Source organism: Rhinoraja longicauda, chromosome 24 (genome assembly GCF_053455715.1).
Source record: "Rhinoraja longicauda isolate Sanriku21f chromosome 24, sRhiLon1.1, whole genome shotgun sequence".
NCBI classification, from domain to species: Eukaryota; Metazoa; Chordata; class Chondrichthyes; order Rajiformes; family Arhynchobatidae; genus Rhinoraja; species Rhinoraja longicauda.
Genome location: NC_135976.1, coordinates 4,513,569 through 4,534,821, shown reverse-complemented (window position 1 = coordinate 4,534,821; position 21,253 = coordinate 4,513,569). Strand labels below are relative to the sequence as shown.

Below are 21,253 nucleotides of genomic sequence, written 5' to 3'. Positions count from 1 at the left end.
CCTTATTCTTAAACTGTGACCCCTGGTTCTGGACTCCCCCAACATCCCAAACATTTTTCCTGCATCTAGCCTGTGCAATCCTTCAAGAATTTTATATGTTTCTATAAGATCCCCTCGTATCCTTCTAAATTCCAATGAATACAGCCCAGTCGACCCATTCTTTCAACATATGTCAGTCCAGCCATCCCGGGAATTAACCTGGTGAACCTACGCTGCACTCCCTCAATAGCAATTAGGAGATCAAATTAGGAGACCAAAACTGCACACAATACTCCAGGTGCGGTCTCATCAGGGCCCTGTACAAATGCAGTAGGACCTCCACGCTCCTATACTCAAATCTTCTCGCAATGAAGGCCAACATGCCATTAGCTTTCTTCACTGCCTGCTGTACCAGCATGCTTACTTTCAGTGATTGATGTACAAGCACCCCCAGGTCTTGTTGCACTTCATCTTTTCCTAATCTGACACCATTCAGATAATAATCTGCCTTCCTGTTCTTGCCACTAAAGTGGATAACCTCTAATTTATTCACATTATACTGCATCTGCCAACACTCAACCATCCTATCCAACTCACCCTGCAGCCTCATAGCATCCTCATTGCAGCTCACACTGCCACCCAGCTTTGTGTCTTCCGCAAACTTGGAGATGTCACATTTAATTCCCTCACCTAAATCATTAATATATATTGTAAATAACTGGGGCCCAGCACCGAGCCTTGAGGCACCCCACTAGTCACTGCATACCATTCTGGAAAGGACCCGTTAATTCCTGCTCTTTGCTTCCTGCCTGCCAACCAGTTCTCTATCTATGTCAATACCCTACCCCCAATACCATGTGCTCTAATTTTGCACACTAATCTCTTGTGTGGGACCTTGTCAAAGGCTTTTTGAAAGTCCAGATACACCACATCCACTGGCTCTCCCTTATCCATTCTACTTGTTACATTCTCAAAAGATTCCGGAAGATTTGTCAAGCATGATATTCCCTTCATAAATCCATGGCAGACTTTGACCGATTCTGTCACTGCATTCGAAATGCGCTGCTATAACATCTTTAACAATCGACTCAAGCATCTTCCCCACCACCGATGTAAGGCTAACTGGTGAATAATTCCCCGTTTTCTCTCTCCTCCTTTCTTAAAAAGTGGAGTTATATTTCAAACAGGCCCTTCAGCCAAATTTGCCCACGCCGACCAAGATTCCCCATCTACGATAGTCCCACCTGACCGCATTGGGCCCATACCTGTCCAAATACCTTTTAAACGTTGTTCAGTACCAGCTTTGACTATCTCCTCTGGCAGCTCATTCCTTATACCCACCACCCTCTGTGTGAAGAAGTTGCCTCTCAGGTTCCCATTAAATCAGCTTAAACTCCTGTCCTTTTGTTCTTCATTCCCTTACTCTGGGTAAAAAACTCTACATTCACCCTTTCTGTCCGCCTCATGATTTTATGTACATTTATAAGATCACCTTCACCCTTCTTCATCCCAAGGAATAAAGTCATAGCCTGCCCAACCTCTCCTTATCGCTCAGCCCCTCAAGTCCTGGCAACAACTTTGTTAATCTTCTCTGAACTCTTTCGAGCTTAGCATTATCCTTCTTATAGCAAGGAGACCAAAACTGAACACAATACTCCATATGTGTGTAGTTTTTCTAAAATTATCATTTTCAACACTCTTGCTGTGAAGACTCTGTGTCCTAATTTCAAACTACCTTGTTCTATTGACAACATCCACCATTGATTACAGTCTCACATCTTAATCTGGATACTTGTCTCATTCAATCCATCCTCTTAAAAAAATTCATTGACTTGTTTTCGAATGATAGCTTATTTGTTTTCTTGCCTGCCTCCCTTGTAACCATAAATTAATTTCGACTAATTTCATTGTGAAAGTCGTGCCTTCACTCCCTGCATCTCAATTCATATCAGCAATTGGAGCTTGTCTCAAAATTCTCTATTCAATTGGGTAATCTTACTGAGATAGGCAAAAAAAAACTGGAGTAACTCAGCGGGACAGGTAGCAACTCTGGAGAGAAGGAATGGGTGACGTTTCGGGTCGAGACCCTTCTTCAGACTTAATCTTATTGAGATAGAGGTTGATCTCTGCGTTCTTGATGCAGCCACTGGCAGCATTGCCAATAAAGAATTTCTAATAAAGGCTTGTGATCAGTAACCCGACGTAAAATGTCTGCTCATTGGAATTTATGAAATTTTTACTCCAAAGATATTTTTTCTTACCTCTTCCTTGTGCTGTTATGTTTGTGTGCCATTGTATGCTCGTTTCTTAGTACCTGAACTGATGTACAGCACTTTGGTCAACGTGGGTTGTTTTTAAATGTGCAATACAAATAAAATTGACTTGACTTGACTCAGGCTGAGCCTTTTTTTCTCTCATTTCTTGTGGCAAGAGTGAAGTATGTGTGAGATACAACCGCTATTTGAGGTCCTTTACCGGTAACTATTACATGACTGATTGTAATCCCTAATCCATAATTTGAAATGTTATATGCAAGTTTCAATAAACATATCGCAGTATATCACAGCAAACTAACAATGACTCATTTCCCTGCCTCCTTGTCCCAATCACATTGCCGTACCATGCCTGAAATGATCTAAATATTGAATATTTCAGGTTTATTTTATAATTGTTTATCAGTTTATCAGTTTGGTTTATTGTCACATATTGTACAGTGAAAAGCTTTTGTTGCGTGCTCTCCAGGCAGCGGAAAGACAACACATGATTACAATCGAGTAATTTACAGTGCATAGATAAGAGATGTCACTGTATGAATAGAGATTTAAGAGTATGGAGCAATTGTAATGTGTGATTGTAGATCTGCTTCTGTGGCTAGCACGAAAATAGTCGCCTAGGTTCGGCAACATCATGGAAGCACTTACACCTTTGATGGATTCCAGTCTATCTGTCCCTAATTTTAACATAAGATTAATTGCTTCCTTCTGCTTGATTTGCGCTTACGTGTTTTACATTGTGTTCATGTGAACCATTTTTAATATTCAAAGATTTTCTTCTTTGGTATTTATGCCAATTCGACATTCTCATTGACAAAAGATTTACACCTTTAGCATTTGCTCACCATTGCTTATGAAATGTTCAGTGATGTTTTTCACACCCTAAGGTAGTTGTGTGCAGAAGAAAAGTAATGTGTATTCAGTGTCAAAGTCTTTGGACCCTCATTCAACAGAACCTACGATGTGACAGCTCGAGTCTGGTAAACACTGCATGTTGATCCTTGTGAAGGAAGTCATGCGTGTGCCTTGCTTTCATCTTCTTTGTTCAATAGTACCTTTTTAATCGTTAAAAAGTCTAAAAATTCTATCCTTTTCAAGAACCACTTCAATTGGTGTTGACCAGTCACGCTTGCTTCTCCGCACTAAAGCTTCATTCTAATTTCTTTAACCCTTGTTTCTTTAATACAGGTCAGCAGGTCAAGGCTAACACTAGATTGGTTTTGCCCCAAGCTTGGTGCAAATATCAGCACTGTAACTGATTATCCCCGTGTAGATGCCTGGGAATGTTTCTGCGTACTTTGCTCTCAGATCTAAATGATTTATTTTACCCATTCTAGTCAAACAACTCTTTCCAGTCCAGCTACAATTGTTTAGTTTAGTTTAGTTTAGAGATACAGCGTGGAAACAGGCCCTTCGGCCCACCGAGTCCGCACCGACCAGCGATCCTCGCATGTTAACACTATCATATCATATCATATCATGTCATATCATATATACAGCCGGAAACAGGCCTTTTCGGCCCTCCAAGTCCGTGCCGCCCAGTGATCCCCGTACATTAACACTATCCTACACCCACTAGGGACAATTTTTACATTTACCCAGCCAATTAACCTACATACCTGTACGTCTTTGGAGTGTGGGAGGAAACCGAAGATCTCGGAGAAAACCCACGCAAGTCACGGGGAGAACGTACAAACTCCTTACAGTGCAGCACCCGTAGTCAGGATCGAACCTGAGTCTCCGGCGCTGCATTCGCTGTAAAGCAGCAACTCTACCGCTGCGCTACCGTGCCGCCCTGAACACACTGGGGACAATTTACAATTTACAATTTACCTCTACACAAAGCCAATTAACCTACAAACCTACAACCTGTACGTCTTTGGAGTGTGGGAGGAAACTGAAGATCTCAGAGAAAACCCATGTGGCCACGGGGAGAATGTACAAACTCCGTAGGGACAGCACCCATAGTCGGGATTGAACCCGGGTCTCTGGCGCTGTAAGCGCTGTAAGGCAGCAACTCTACCGCTGCACCACCATGCTGCCCTAGGTCAGTCTTTACCCAACTGGGTCTCAGACTGAGTCCTATGTCAGTCTTTAACCAACAGTGTAGCTTGATTGTGCGTATATGTAATTACATAAGCATATATGCGCACTGGCAAAAGGAATTCTCCTGATGGCTACACCCAGTGTTAATTCTGTTTGCTGACTATTGTGACTCAACAGCCTTTGGTACTTTGAATATATTTACAGACATATTGGACAAAGTGTTGTATTAAGCACTTTTCCTTTGCAGCACTTGAGTGAACTTAGCTGAAGTGTTTAGCCATAATTGCGTGATATTCTACCATATCAATGTCTTGTTTAGGAGACATTTGCTTCCTACTGCTGCTGCTGATTCCATCTGCAGTATGTCAAGTCAGATCGATTCTCCATTGTTGTCAGAAGATTCAAAACGACATAGATTTTCTCCCTGTTTGCTGTGAAAACTTCCCACCTGTGAAGAAATCACACTATGGAAATTGCTTTGATTAACTGGCCTGGCTTTAGACTTGCCTGCTGGGGAAAGGTGGCCTTTCCTTCTGAGAGTTAAACAATTTTGCCATTTTAAACCAGACACTTATGAAGGATTGCTCCCATGAATCTATAAAGCAATTTGTGTCAGTCTTGTCCACCTGCTTCACGTTTTGATTTGGAACTCCACTTTCCCAATGAGAGTAATCTTGTATCCTGCGTTGGATAAAATTAATTCACTTTTCTAAGCCACAGTTGCCAACAGCATCAAATGTGAGATTAATGTTTAACAACTGATTCATGAATGCATGTTTAATAACTGATTTATTTCATTCATTGATCAAACCACACTTGATTTACCTGTCACTGAGCACAGTCAGGAATGTCAGATCTTTTAGTGGGGTAATGCGCCCAATTACAGTCAACGACAGTCAGGAGTCTGAAGAAGGGTCTCGACCTGAAACGTCACCTATTCCTTTTTTCCAGTGATGCTGTCTGTCCCGGCTGAGTTCCTCCAGCATTTTGTATCTGTCTTCGGTTTAAACCAGCGTCTGCAGTTCCTTCTGACACAACAGTCATACCTGACTTCTTATTCTGAGTTCCAAAGCTGTCGTTTCCATAAATGCTGAAGATTTAGTATGGGAATATTATAACTGTACACTGCAAAGGCCAGGAAGAGAGTGGGCAAGATCATCTCTGACCCCTCTCACCCTGGCCACAAACTCTTTGTAGCACTTCCCTCTGGAAGGCGACTCCGGACTGTCAAAGCTGCCACAGCCAGACATAAAAACAGCTTTTTTCCCCACGAGCAGTAGCTCTACTCAGCAGCCAAAAGTCTGTAGCCTCCTTTTGCTCTGGTATTTAATTTCATTCTTCACATGTTTAAATTATAATGTTTTATTTTTAATTGTCTAGTGTGTATCGTGTGGTTACTGGCGAGCAAAGCACCAAGGCAAATTCCTTGTATGAATACATATTTGGCTAATAAAATTAATTTGATTCAATTCAATTCAATTCAATAGCACTTTTTAAAATTAAATCTCATGTGCTTTCAATAGCAAAGAAATAGTGTACACTTCCTCAAATTCCTCAAATTCCTCAACTTCCTCAATCAAACCTTTCCTCAAATTCGACGACACAGAAAAAATCATTCACGCTTTCATTTCCTCCCGCCTAGACTACTGCAACTCCCTATACACTGGGATCAGCCAATCTTCCCTGTCCCGCCTGCAACTGGTCCAAAACGCCGCAGCGAGACTCCTGACGGGTACCCGTAAAAGGGACCACATCACCCCGATTCTGGCCTCTCTCCACTGGCTCCCTGTACGGTACAGAATCAACTTCAAGCTCCTCCTATTCACGTATAAAGCCCTAAATGGACACTCCCCCCCCTACATCAAAAATCTTCTAAACCCCCTCTCTAACTCCAGGTCCCTCAGATCGGCCGACTTGGGGCTATTCACTATCCCACGGTCTAGGCTTAAACTCAGGGGTGACCGCGCTTTTGCGGTTGCAGCTCCTAGACTGTGGAACAGCATCCCTCTCCCGATCAGAACTGCCCCCTCCATCGACTTCTTTAAGTCCAGGCTCAAAACATATTTCTACTCCCTAGCGTTTGAGGCTCATTGAGGAGGCGCTGTGAACTGTTTGCGTGCTACTGTATGTTTTCATTTTTTTTTCTATTGGAACCTAATCAAATGTACAGCACTTTGGTCAACGTGGGTTGTTTTTAAATGTGCTATACAAATAAAATTGACTTGACTTGACTTGACTTCTAATCACATTTAAGTTGGAAGAATAACTGTTTCTCTGCCGTATTTGTGCTGGCACATTCACATCTCCACCATCAATTTCCACTGCGTAATATGCATTTTCATACGATCTATGTATGAACTGAAAGGTTCACACGTCAGTTGCACACACTATGGCTTCCTTTACCACCAGCTTGTATCTGAACAACAATTTCATCTTCTTCTTCTGAAGCCATTCCTGGTAAAGGTAATGTTGACATGTCAGTGTGGTTGTCATCATGCCTATCTAAAGTCTGTTTAGTTTAATGGCTGCCTTTGACTCATTCGACCCACTGCGACCCCATTAACAATGCAATTCTTGTCCTGTGGTCGAACTCTCAGCGCACGGTGTATTTTGTGGAGCTCACAGTCCCTTGGGAGGATGCTGTGCAGGAAGCCTTCGAAAGAAAGAATCTGCGATATCCAGAGCTTGCAGCGGAGGCAGAACAGTGGGGCTGGAGAGCAAAGATCTGCCCGGTAGAAGTTGGATGTCGAGGATTTGTGGCAACATCATCTTCCGTAAGACTGATGAAGGTCCTGGGGATCAGCGGACAAGCCCTACGCCAGGCTATCAAGGAAACATCATGGGCGGCAGAGCGGAGTAGCCGGTGGCTCTGGCTGAAGAGGAAAGACCCCATCTGGTCTCCCAAATAAGCCGGCCAGGCAGATGCAGAGGGGGGTGGTTCTGGGACGCCAGAATGCACTGCTGAGCCTAATGGAGACGTCGTGGGTCCAATCAGCGAAACGTCGATGAAAGTAGGTGCCCACTTGATAACCCCAATGACGTGTCTGCCCAGCCTTTCTCAACATCAGAGGAGCATAGGTGAGTGCATAAGCCTCCCATCACCACCGGGAGCAAATTGACATTTGGCACTTTGGATTTCTAACATCTTGTCCTGTGTATTTGGAAACAATTCTCACTGGACAATAGGTGCAGGAGGAGGCCATTCGGCCCTTCGAACCAGCACCGCCATTCAATGTGATCATGGCTGATCATTCTCAATCAGTACCCCGTTCCTGCCTTCTCCCCATACCCCCTGACTCCGCTATCCTTAAGAGCTCTATCTTACGCATGCAGAGGCACTGCCCTGGCCATATTGCATCTGCCCCACATTTCTCCACACCGGCTGTGCCAGTCACTGCCCGAGGCACTCTCATGCCATGCAGTTTATCCTTTCTGGTGCAGAGTTTGCCCAATATTCTTTCCTGCGCCTGTACTTGTCAGTACTCACTCACAGTTCGCCTCTACTATGATAACGCTGTTCGTGTTTCAAATGGCATTTGTGGTCACCAGCACTGACAGCTCAAGTGTAAGTCTGTTTCTTGTTTCCTCTAGCTTCAAGCACGGTATGTTTGTTATATCAATGTCGCCAATATGTAATGCGTGTGGTTCAATCCATGGGTGATGTAGGTAGTATCAAGAACCATGGAGTGACAAGGAGATAGACACAAAATGTTGGAGTACCTAGGGTAGAGGATTCTAAAATCGGAGGGCATAGGCTTAAGTTGAGAGGAGAGATATTTAAGAGGGACCTCAGGGGGAACTCTTTCACTCAGAGAGCAGTCTGGAACTGGCGTGAGTTCCCAGAGGAAGCTTTAGAAGCAGATGCAATTATGACTTTTAGAAGACATTTGGACAGATGTATGGATAGGAAAGGTTTTGAGGGCTGTGGGCCAAATGCAGGCAAATGTGACTGGGTCAATATGCCTAGTTATTTGTAATGGGTTTCCTGCTGGGCCGAAGGGCCTGTTTCCATGCTGTACTGCTCTATAACTCTATGACTAAATCTTTAGTATTGATGTGAGAGTAAATGACTGCTTGAATTTATAAGAAAATAACTGCAGATGCTGGTACAAATCGAAGGTATTTATTCACAAAATGCTGGAGTAACTCAGGTAGCATCTCAGGAGAGAAGGAATGGGCGGCGTTTCGTGTCGAGACCCTTCTTCAGACTGCTTGGATTGAAGTATTTAATCTAAACGATGACACACTAAGAGAACTATACTGGAGTGATCGTCCAGTTAATGACCTCAGATCTCTGGACAAGCTCTGGAACCTGCAGCCTACTATCGCGCTGAGACAAATGGTGTGGACCTTCTGACCTTTATATGGGATTCTGTTGTGTGAAGAGTGCACTCTTTGGGGTGACACGGTGGTGCAGCGGTAAGGTTGCTGCCTTACAGCGCCAGAGACCTGGATTCCAACCTGACCATCAGTGCTGTCTGTACGGAGTTTGTACGTTCTCTGCGTGGGTTTTCTCCGGGTGCTTCGGTTTCCGCCCACACTCCAAAGACGTACTGGTTTGTAGGTTAATTGGCTTGGTAAAATTGTAAATTGGCTTGAATGCCTGTAGTGTAGTGTTGGTGTGCAGGGACCGCTGGTGGCCGCGGACTCGGTGGGCTGAAAGGCCTGCTTCCACGCTGTATCTCTGAAACTAAACTGAAACTAAAGTTCAGATTTCACGTAAGTGCTGGGAGATTTACTCTTCACTTTGCCTTTTCTGTTGTGCAGTGGTTCATGTTAAAGCTGGAACGTGCGAGGTGATTGCTGCTCATCGATGTTGCAACAAGAACAAGATCGAGGAACGTTCCCAGACGGTGAAGTGCTCCTGCCTTCCTGGCCAGGTAGCAGGGACAACACGGGCAGCTCCATCCTGTGTTGACGGTATGACCTTCCTCTCACGTTGAAAGAGATGCCTTGCAGTTATAGAGTCATAGAGTCATAGAGTGATACAGTGTGGAAACAGGGCCTTTGGCCTAACTTGCCCATCCAGGCCAACATGTCCCAGCTACACTAGTTCCACCTGCTTGCGTTTGGTTCATATCCCTCCAAACTTGTCCTATCCATGTACCTGTCTAACTGTTTCTTAAACGTTGGATAGTTCCTGCCTCAACTACCTCCTCCGGCAGCTCGTTCCATACACCCACAACTCTTTGTGTGAAAAAGTTACCCCTCAGATTCTATTAAATCTTTTCCCCTTCACCTAGGACCTATGTCCTCTGGTCCTCGATTTCCCCACTCTGGGCAAGAGATTCAGTGCATCTACCCAATTTATTCCTCTCATGATTTTATACACCTCTATAAGATCACCCCTCATCCTCCTGTGCTCCAAGGAATAGGGACCCAGCCTACTCAACCTCTCCCTATAGCTCAGACCCTCTAGTCCTGGCAACATCCTCGTAAATCTTCTCTGAACCCTTTCAAGCTTGACAACATATTTGCTACAACATGGTTGCATCCTGCGAAGGGCAGACACACAATTACATCGAACTTTGCAGCTCAGAAAATGCCTGTTTATCTCGTGCGGTGGAAGTTGATATTTATGCCCCACTTGGGCCTGTTCTCGCTCTATGCATATAGTGATCAAATTCTCCAGCATAGAAGTCCTAAAGTTATAGAATCACGGAAATCATACAACAAGGAACCAGCCCTGCAGTTCACCAATTTACCACCATTTATACGAATCCAATATAAACCCTATTTAGACACAAAAAGCTGAAGTAACTCAGCGGGCCAGACAGCATCTCTGGAGAAAAGGTACAGGTGATGTTTCGGGTCGAGCTCCTTCTTCAGTATGAAGAAGGGTCTCGACCTGAAATGTCACCTATTCCTTTTCTCTGGAGATGCTGCCTGTCCCGCTGAGTTACTCCAGCTTTTATGTCTGTCTTCGGTTTAAACCAGCATCTGCAGCAATCCCATTTTCTTTAATTTTCCCCAAATTCTCCTCAACTACCAGGGGTCATTTACCAACTAACCAATTAACCAACTGACTCTCACGTTCTCGAGAGGACTGAGAGGAAACCTATGTGGTGTCCCGAGGCCAGGATTGAACTTGGGTTGCTGGTGCTATGAGGCAGTGACTCTGCTGGTGGTGTCTTACATTGCCCATCTGTTGCATTGAATGCATGCTGACTGTTGGAAAGAGCTCTGAAATGAATTTTTCTAAATCTCCCCACCTTTTCCATGACCCACAGCCCTGCAGGCCTTTCTGTTTCAAGCACTACTCCCCCATTTCATCGTGGCTGATTTATCTTTTGCTCTCAACCCCATTCTCCTGCCTTCTCCCCAAAACCCCTGACACCCGCACTAATCAAGATTCTATCAATCTCCACCTTAAAACTATTCATTGATTTGGCCTCCACAGCCTTCTGTGGCAATGAATTCCACAGATTCACCACCTTCTGACTAAAGAAATTCCTCCTCATCTCCTTTTTAAAGATACATCCTTTTATTCTGAGGCTGTGGCCTCTGGTCCTCGAATCTTCCACTAGTGGCACCATCCTCCCCACATTTTCTCTATCCAAGCCTTTCACTGTTTGGTAAGTTTGAATGAGGTCCCCCCTCATCCTTCTAAACTCCAGCGAGTGCAGGCCCAGTGGTGTCAAACGCTCATCACATGTTAGCCCAATCATTCCTGGGATCATTCCCGTAAACCTCCTCTGGACCTGTCCAGCGCCAGAACATCCTTCCTCAGATATGGGGCTCCACACTGCTCACAATTCCTCAAATGCGATCTGACCAGTGCCTTATAAAGCCTCAGCATTACATCCCTGTTTTTGTGTTGTAGCCCTCTTGAAATAGCATTGCATTCTCCTTCTTTACTACCGATTCAACTTGCAAATTAACTCTTTGGGAATCCTGCACCAGAACTCGCAAGCCTCTTTGCACCTCTGCTTTCTGAAAAGCTGCTACTTTTGAAAGTGGTATCACAGGTGGACAGGGTGGTGAGAAGGTTTTTGGTTCAGACTCAGGTTCGATCCTGACTACAGGTGCTGCACTGTAAGGAGTTTGTACGTTCTCCCCGTGACCTGCGTGGGTTTTCTCCGAGATCTTCGGTTTCCTCCCACACTCCAAAGACGTACAGGTATGTAGGTTAATTGGCTGGGCAAATGTAAAAATTGTCCCTAGTGGGTGTAGGATGGTGTTAATGTGCGGGGATCGCTGGGTGGCACGGACTTGGAGGGCCGAAAAGGCCTGTTTCCGGCTGTATATATATGATATGATATGATGATAATGTAGAAGTTGGGATGCCAGGTAATGGTTGTACAAGACGTTGGTGAGACTGCTCCTGGAGTATTGTGTTCAGTTTGGTCACAGCAGGACAGATACCATTAAACCAGAAAGAGTGATTTACGAGGATGTTGCCTGGATTTGAGGGACTGAGTCATCGGGAAAGATTGGGCAGTCTGGAACTTTATACCTTGGAGCATAGAAAACTGAAGGGTGATCTTATAGAAGTGTGTAAAATCATGAGGGCAATAGGTAGGGTTGAATGTACATAGTCTTTTTCCCAGGGTTGGGGAATGAAGAATTAGAGGGCAGAGGTTTAAGATGAGGAGGGGGGAGGGGGGAGGGGGGGGGCAAAGATTAAATAGAAACCTGAGGGGGAACTTCTTTATACTGAGGATGTGGAATGAGAAGGTAATTGGGCCACGTACAATAAACTGGCCCTGGATATGGATCAAACATGGGTAAATGGGACTAGTTTGGATGGGCTTCTTGGTTGTCATAGATGAGTTGGACTAAAGGGCCTGTTTCTGTGCTATGACTCTATCAATCTATGCATCTGCTTCTGTCATCCTTGCAGCCTGTGTTTTCTAAACCTCGCTTGAAGGTTCCCTATCATCGAGTCATATTGTCCTGCAGTGTGGAAACAGGCCCTTTGACCCAACTTGCCCACAGTGGCCAACATGTCCCATCTACACTAGCCCCACCTACCTGCGTTTGGCCCATGTCCCTCTAAACCTATCCATGTACCTTTCCAACCCATGGAGAAAATCCCCATCTTTTCCTTCACTGAATACTAGGGACTTCTCAACCACCTTATTTACCCGTCGTATTAGTGTCAGGAATCTGTGAGCATGACCAACGTTTCCCCGTCCCTCACATTTCCCAATAAATCACCCAAATTATCAAGGACTTTGAGAGCAGAGGAAGTGGAGGAGGATATCCAAAAGCAGGAATCATAAAATATAACGATCTCTAATAATTCATTAATAAAGAGTTTGGGAGAATAGTCTTTCTGCAAGGTATAATTAGAATATGAAACTCGCTGAACATGGGCTGTTCCTTGGCCAAAGTCCAATGTCCTCAATGTGGTGACGTTGAATCGGACAGTACCCTATCTAATGGAATCCATCGTCAATTCACTGTGATCTTGGATGGGGATGAGTTAGTTAAGGTTAATTATAGGTTCGTGGGTTAATTGGCTTGGTGTAATTGTAAATTGTCCTTAGCGTGTAGGATTGTGTTGGCGTGCAGGGATCGCTGGATGGAGCGGACTCGGTGGGCCAAAGGGCCTGTTTCTGCGCTGTATCTCTAAACTAAACTAAACTAAAAGGGGTACAGAAGAGGCACTAGGAATGAGTAATATGGGATGAGTTAACAGCTTGCAAGCTCTGGTGAAAGATTTATCGAGTTGTCTAATTAGGCTTGGGGGAAATACTGTTCCTTTTGGCCACAAGTTAATTCTGTGAAACCCTAGTATTTTATGATTTCAGCCTGCCATGCCTCATTTCAGCTGCCATATTTCTGGAAGCCTTGGGTGCAAGGATCTGATTGGAAAGAATTGCAGATTTTCCATTCCACTTTTTAACCGATGCATGACTCGATGGGTGCCACTGTCTCTTCACATTAGCGTGCAGAAAGTCTGGGACCAGTTTGGGTGCAAACCCTAATCTACGGAAATATCTAGTGGGTACAGAGGAGGGATTACACAACACCTCTCCATTAGATTTCCGATCGAATGGATTTTGATCGTACATTTAGGAGGCTAACTTGTTATGCACGAGTTGATCATATCAGATCACTTTGTCCGCTGTGGCATTGTTGCTAGCATTGAGTCATAGATTCATACAGCATGGAAACAGATCCTTCGGCCCAGATTGCCCATGTCAACGAAGGTGCCCCATCTACACCAGCCCACCTACTCATGGTTGGCCCATATCCCTCTCAACTTTTCCTATCCATGTATTCTGCCTCAACTGCTTACCCTGGCAGGTAGCTCATTCCATACACCCACCACCCTCTGTGGGAAAATGTTGCCCCTCAGATTCCCATTAACTCTTCCCCCTTTCATCTTAAGCCTATGTGGTCTGGTACTTCATTCCCATACACTGGGTAAAAGATTCTGTGCATCTACCTTGTCTATTCCCCTCAAGATCTTATGCACCTCTATGATATAACAGAGCTTTATTTGTCGTTCGGTACCGAAGTACCGAACGAAACTACATAGCAGTCATAGAAAAAAAAAAGAACACAAGACACATAACCCCAACACAAACGTCCATCACAGTGACTCCAAACACCCCCTCACTGTGATGGAGGCAACAAAACTTCCCCTCTCTTCCCCACGCCCACGGACAGACAGCTCGTCCCCGACCAACCCGCACAGTCCCCGCACCGGGCGCTGAAACGTCCCGCGGCCGAACCGGGCGATGAAAGGCCCGCGACCAAGCCTTGCGCAGCTAAGTCCCGTGGTCGAGCCGCACCGGGCACTGTTAAGTCCGCAGTCCAGCGATGAAAAGCCCCGCAGTCGAGCTGCACCGGGCGGTGTTCAGCTCCGCAGCCGAGCTGCACCGGGCACTGTTAAGTCCGCAGTCGAGCCGCACCAGCGATGAAAAGCCCCGCAGCCGAGCTGCACCGGGATGTTAAGCCCCGTAGCCGAGCTGCACCGGGCACTGTTGAGTCCAGCGGCCAAGCCGCAGCGGGATGTAAAGTCCAGCGGCCGAGCCGCACCGGGGTGTAAAGTCCAGCGGCCGAGCCGCAGCGGGTGATGTTAGGCCCCGCAGCCGAGCCGCAACCCCTCATTCTCCTGCGCTTCAAGGAATCAAGACCGAACCCGCCTAACCTCTCCCTATAGCTAAGGCCTTCCAGTCCCGGCAACATCCTTGTAAATCTTCACCTAAGCACGTCTTTCCTATAACAGTGTTACCAAAGCTGAACACAATACTCCAACTGTGGCCTCACCAGCATCTTGTATAGCTGCAACATAACATCCCAACTTCTGCATTTAATATTCTGACTGATGAAGGTCAATGTGCCAAAAGCCTTCTTGACCACCTGTCTACCTGTGATGCCACTTTCAAGAAACCATGTACCTGCACTCCTCCACCGCTCTACATCACAACATTCCCCAGATCCTTTCAATTTACTGTGAAGATTCTGTCCCGGTTAGACTTCCCAAAATGCAATACCGGGCATTGATCTGCGATACACTCCATTAACCATTCTTCTGCCCACTTGCCCAACTGATCAAGATCCTGCTGTTGTCTTTGATAACCATCTTCACTATCTACAATTCCACCCCCAATTTCAGTGTCACCTGCACACTTACTAATCCTGCGTTGTGCATTCTCATCCAAATCCACGTATAAGATTATTAAGGGGTTGGACACGTTAGAGGCAGGAAACGTTCCCAATGTTGGGGGAGTCCAGAACCAAGGGCCACAGTTTAAGAATAAGGGGTAGGCCATTTAGAATGGAGATGAGGAAAAACTTTTCCAGTCAGAGAGTTGTGAATCTGTGGAATTCTCTGCTTCAGAAGGCAGTGGAGGCCAATTCTCTGAATGCATTCACGAGAGAGCTTGATAGAGCTCTTAAGGATAGCGGAGTCAGGGGGTATGGGGAGAAGGCAGGAACGGGGTACTGATTGAGAATGATCAGCCATGATCACATTGAATGATGGTGCTGGCTCGAAGGGCCGAATGGCCTCCTCCTGCACCTATTGTCTATGGTCTATTGTCTAAATCGTTGATATAAATTACAAACAGCAATCATTGGAGGATTGACTTCCCCCACCTGAGACTCGAGCTGTAACCCAGGTTGATGGTCCCAGGCAGTTCTGAGGAGGGCTACACTTTATTCGTTTGCACAGGCCAGCCCAGCCTTGGAGCCATGGGTGAATGGGCGAGAGGTGACGCCAGGTTCCACTCTCACGGTGGTCCTTTCTCCTTCATTGCAGCCTTAATCGTTGTTCAGAAGTGGTGGTGTCACATGGAACCATGCCTGGAGGGGGAGGAGTGCAAGGTTCTACCAGATCTGAGTGGGTGGAGCTGTAGCACTGGAAACAAAGTCAAAACCACCAAGGTTAGTGATTCCCTCAGTGTGTGTGTGTGTAGACATCAAGTCCTCCATGTTCCCCTCTCATTGTGGAAACTCCATCCTAGTATTCAAACACCTTCATCCTTTGTTACTCCTGCAGCCAGGGAGATCTACAAAATCTCTGCAGCCCTCTACTTTTGGCCTGACTTTAATCGTCCTGATTTTAATCGTCCTGATTTTGCCACCTTTAGCTCCCTTGGCTCTGACCTGGGATTTTTGTGGTAAAATTCTCGGCCACTCTGACATATTCTTTTAAATTTAATCTCTTCCATTGAGCATTTGGGATCTCGCCTCTCAAACTAGGAAAGAAAACTGCAGATGCTGCTTTAAATCGAAGGTAGACACAAAATGTTGGAGTAACTCAGCGGGTCAGGCAGCTTCTCTGGAGAGAAGGAATGGGTGACGTTTCGAGACCCTTCTTCAGACGGGTCTCGACCAAAACGTCACCCATTCCTTCTCTCCAGAGATGCTGCCTGACCCGCTGAGTTACTCCAGCATTTTGTGTCTAGCCTCTCAAACTAGGAATCAGTTCCACAGTTCTTGGCCTGGAATTGATGCTCGAGCCTGGTCGATGTGGGAAGTGCTTCCATACATTTAGGTGTTACCATTTTTGGGCCATGAAATCCCAAGAGAAGTGTTCTGATTCTGATGAAAATGAGAATAGAAATTCAATTCCAAATTCCTGAATCATGGAAAAGTTCTTATCTTTGAGCATGTCCAGTGAAATAGTTCTATTGCAAAGATTAAGTGAAATATTACTATCATTTTATTAAAGGACCCAATGCCCGTTCTACTCTTCATCTTAATCTTTAGACGGGTCTTATAATTGGTGTAAAGCTCCTAATCATCATGGTCAATGACCAAAGGCAGCTTCAGCCATTTTGAATTGAATTAAATTGAATTGAATTGAATTGAATACATTTTATTAGCCAAGTATGTACACATACAAGGAATTTGCCTTGGTGCTTTGCTCGCAAGTAACAACACGACATATAGTAAACAATTAAGAATAAAACATAAAACATTAAAACCCCAATGAAACATTAGTCCCATTTCAGGGGATGATTTCAAATTTCACCATCAGATGAGTTATGGTGTAGGACATCCAATTGGAAACTGTCCTTCCCTGAGTTTAATAATATCTGTCTTGGCCAAACGAGGGACATTCATCAATCCTGCCCCTGGCCTTTTAAAGTTATGATGATGGGGGAGGAACAGCTCCAGGGAGATTTCCAGCCAAAGTGCCCGATGCACAAAACACCGTAAGGCTCATGTTCTGATGGCACGATTTGGTTGCAGCGTTTTGCTGCATATCAGGTCTGGGTTAATGAATCTGCACATGAATTGATATCTCTGGGAGTGACATTTCAATATGCAGTCGAGCATTGAGAACTCAAAACTCAGGTTGACACTCGTAGTGCAGCCCTGATGGACTGCTCTGCTAACTGAGTCAGAGAGTCACAGATTAGTTGTTAGAAATAGAGACACACGGAACTGAAGATGCTGGAACGTTGAGAAAAACCACAGTGCTGGAGTAACTCAGTAGGTCAGGCAGCATCTGAGGAGGGAATGATGGGAGTTGTTTTGGGTCAGGCTCCTTGTTCAGACTGATTGTAGAAGAGGGAGAAAGCTGGTGAAGAGGTGGGGACGGAACAAAGCCTGGCAGGTGATGGGTGGATACAGATGAGGGGAATTGATTAGGCAGATGGGTGGACAAAGACTAGAGGTGATAAGAAGTTAAATGTCTGTTAGATTAGGCAAGAAGTGGAATGAAATGTAAACCTGAGGAAGGGATACAGGTGGAAGGGAATAGTGGAGGGGGGGAGGGGTGAGGTGGTGGGGGAATGGCGGGGGGGGGGGGGAGACGGACAGGATAATGGGAGAAATGGGTGGACGGTGAGGGGGGTGGGATGGTGGTACGGGAATGAGGAAGGGGAAGGAGGGGTGTTACTTAAAATTAGAGGATTTAATGTTCACATCAAAGATAGACACAAAATGCTGGAGTATCTCAGCGGGACAGGCAGCATCTCTGGATAGAAGGAATGGGTGACGTTTCGGTTCGAGACCCCTCTTCAGGCTGTTCATATCGTTGGGTTATAAGCTACCCAAATGGAATATGAGGTGCTGTTCCTCCAGTTGTTTCAATAGTTGTTTTTGAGACGTTCGACATGTAAAAAAAAAAATCACATGGTGTTATTTGATAGGAATTCTCCGAGCTAACAAACCTCTCTCAACCCACATTAGCAACAGTGGATTGAGTGGCAAGTGTAGGGGTGGTGATCACTTTGCACAGCCCACCAGCAGAACCACAAAGATTGGATTTCAAAGTAACTTTTGTTTGCGAGCTGATTTGTAAAGTCACAGTTGGCGTAGTGCATTGGTTAAACCGCACTTGAGGTATTGTGTGCAGTTCTGGTCGCCACACTATTGGAAGGACGGGATTACACTGGCAAGAGTCCAAAGGAGATTCACTAGGATGGTCGACACGAAATGCTGGAGTAACTCAGAGGGTCAGGCAGCATCCCTGGAGAGAAGGAATGGGGGACGTTTCGGGTCGAGACCTTCTTCATACGGAGAGCCGGTAGATGTGGTGTACCTCGACTTTCAGAAAGCCTTTGACAAAGTCCCACATAGGTGGGCAAAATTAGAGCACAGGGTACTGACATGGATAGAAAATTGGTTGACAGACAGAAAGCAAAGTGGGGATAAATAGGTCCCTTTCAGAATGGCAGGCAGTGACTAGTGGGGTACCGCAAGGCTCGGTGCTGGGACCGCAGCTATTTACAATATACATCAATGACTTGGATGAAGGGATTAAAAGTACCATTAGCAAATTTGCAGATGATACAAAGCTGGGTGGTAGTGTGAACTGTGTGGAAGATGCTATGAGGTTGCAGGGTGACTTGGACAGGTTGTGTGAGTGGGCAGATGCATGGCAGATGCAGTTTAATGTGGATAAGTGTGAGGTTAGAATAGGAAGGCAGATTATTATCTGAATGGTGTCAAGTTAGGAAAAGGGGACATACAACGAGATCTGTGTGTCCTAGTGCATCAGTCACTGAAAGAAAGCATGCAGGTACAGCATAATGGAATGTTGGCCTTCATAACAAGAGGAGTTGAGTATAGGAGCAAAGAGGTCCTTCTGCTGTTGTACAGGGCCCTAGTGAGACCACACCTGGAGTACTGTGTGCAGTTTTGGTCTCCAAATTTGAGGAAGGATATTCTTGCTATTGAGGGCGTGCAGCGTAGGTTTACTAGGTTAATTCCCGGAATGGCGGGACTGTCATATGTTGAAAGACTGGAGCGACTAGGCTTGTATACACTGGAATTTAGAAGGATGAGAGGGGATCTTATTGTAACATATAAGATTATTAAGGAGTTGGACACTTTAGAGGTAGGAAACATGTTCCCAATGTTGGGGGAGTCCACAGTTTAAGAATAAGGGGTAGGTCATTTAGAACGGAGATGAGGAAAAGCTTTTTCAGTCAGAGAGTTGTAAATCTGTGGAATTTTCTGCCTCAGAAGACAGTGGAGGCCAATTCTCTGAATGCATTCAAGAGAGAGCTAGATAGAGCTCTTAAGGATAGCGGAGTCAGGGGGTATGGGGAGAAGGCAGGAACGGGGTACATTGAATGGCGGTGCTGGGTCGAAGGGCCGAATGGCCTACTCCTGCACCTATTGTCTATTATCTATTGAATGGCGGTGCTGGCTCGAAGGGCCAAATGGCCTGCTCCTGCACCTGTTTTAATGTAATATAAATGCACAGTTATGAGAACCTGAGTTAGTGAAAGCTGGTTGATCTCAGAGTAAAGCAGGATGCGCGTCCCCAGTCACCCAGAGTAAATCCTGACCTCCTGTGCTTTTTGTGTGGAGTTTGCACGTTCTCCCAGTTACCACATGGGTTTCCTTTGGGTTGCTGTGGTTTCCTCCCACATCACAAAGACAAGCAGGTTGGTGGATTAATTGTCCTCAGTAAATGACCCCAAATGTGTGGAAGATTACTAAAACCTGAGTGAGCGGTTGGAAATGCGGGGAGAATACAATGTGATTAGTGTAGGATTCATCTACAAATGGGTGCTTGTTTGTTGGTGTGGACTCAGTGAGCCAAACTTTCTGTTTCTATGGCAAAGCTATCTGAAGAAAGGTCTCAGCTTGAAACGTCACACATTCCTTCTCTCCAGAGATGCTGCCTGTCCCGCTGAGGTACCCCAGCGTTTTGTGTCTATCTTCGGTGCAAATCAGCACTTGCAGTTCCTTCCCACACATGTCATTTTTATTGTTGTAATTGGATGTCAATTAGCTATGTGGGCAACTCCAGAGTTTGTAATTCCATAGAGGTTTTGTAGAATAGTGTTTCATTTATTGGATTGATATTCATTGGGATGGACCATTGATCTGAAGACATACATTTATGGGCAGCAGTAGAGTTTCTGCCTTACAGCGCCAGAGGCCAGGTTCGATCCTGACTACGGATTCTGTCTGTATTGTGTTTCTTCCTGTGACCACGTGGGTTTTTTTTGGGTGCTCCCATACTCCAAAGATGTACAGGTTTGTACGGAGTTTGTACGTTCTCCCCGTGACCACGTGGGTTTTCTCTGAGTCTTCGGTTTTCCTCCCACACTCCAAAAACGTTCCGGTATGTAGGTAAAATTGGCTTGGTGTATGTGTAAATTGTCCCTAGTGTGTGTAGGGTCGTGTTAATGTGCAGGGATTGCTGGTCGGCGCGGACTCGGTGAGCCGAAGGACCTGTTTCCGCGATGTATCTCTAAACTAAACTAAACTAAACCTGCTGGTTCCCTGGTGCATCAAAATCACCATGCCCTTCCTTCCTTACGGGGCCAATTTAGACAGCTCTACCACCCCAAATAACTGGCCTTATTGCCAGTGGAACTAATTTACCCCCGGGGCCATTATGTAGGGTGACAGGAGGAAGGGTGAATTAAACAAACAGTGCCGTAACTGAGGACCATCCCTTCCTGTTGAAATAAAAATATTGTGTTCCGCTGATTACATTTGAATATGCAACACATTCTGCTGGCCCATCACCCTGTATTCATCGACCCACATTGTCTTTAAATCCAGCGACACGTCCTAACTAAACCCTGTGTTCAAAATCGTCCCTGAAGAACATTACAACTGGATCGAGGTCAGTTGGGAAGGTGATCCATGGAATGGCAAATGGAATTCAACTCTGACAAAAGGGAGCTGTTGCATTTTCGTGTCAAACCAGGGCAGGACTTGCATACTAAACTTAGTTTAGTTAGTTAAGAGATGCAGTGTGGAACCAAGCCCTTTGCCCCACCGAGTCGGCACCGACCAGCGAGGCCCCACACATTAACACTATCCTGCACACTCCGGGGACAATCTTTTTAACACATTTTTATACCAAGCCAATTATCCTGCAAAGCTTTGGAGTGTGGGAAGAAGATCTCGGAGAAAACCCACGCAGGTCACGGGGAGAACGTACAAACTCCGTGTAGACAGCACCAGTAGTTGGGAGCGAACCCGGGTCTCCGGCGCTGTAAAGCGGCAACTTTACCGCTGCACCACCGTGCAGTACTCTACCCAATGGAGGAGCCCTGGAGAATATCGGAGAA

General features: G+C 45.6%; 1 protein-coding gene across 2 annotated transcripts in view; it reads left to right on the top strand.

Moving 5' to 3' along the window:
- The window catches only part of LOC144605204 (chemokine-like protein TAFA-2), a 111,740-nt gene that overhangs the window by 85,742 nt on the left and 4,745 nt on the right, over positions 1 to 21,253 (top strand). For both annotated transcript variants that reach the window (XM_078420300.1, XM_078420299.1), the window contains exons 4-5: positions 9,066 to 9,218; positions 15,517 to 15,641. In XM_078420300.1, coding sequence (XP_078276426.1) covers positions 9,066 to 9,218; positions 15,517 to 15,641 — 278 coding nt within the window. The remainder of the gene's footprint in view (positions 1 to 9,065; positions 9,219 to 15,516; positions 15,642 to 21,253) is intronic.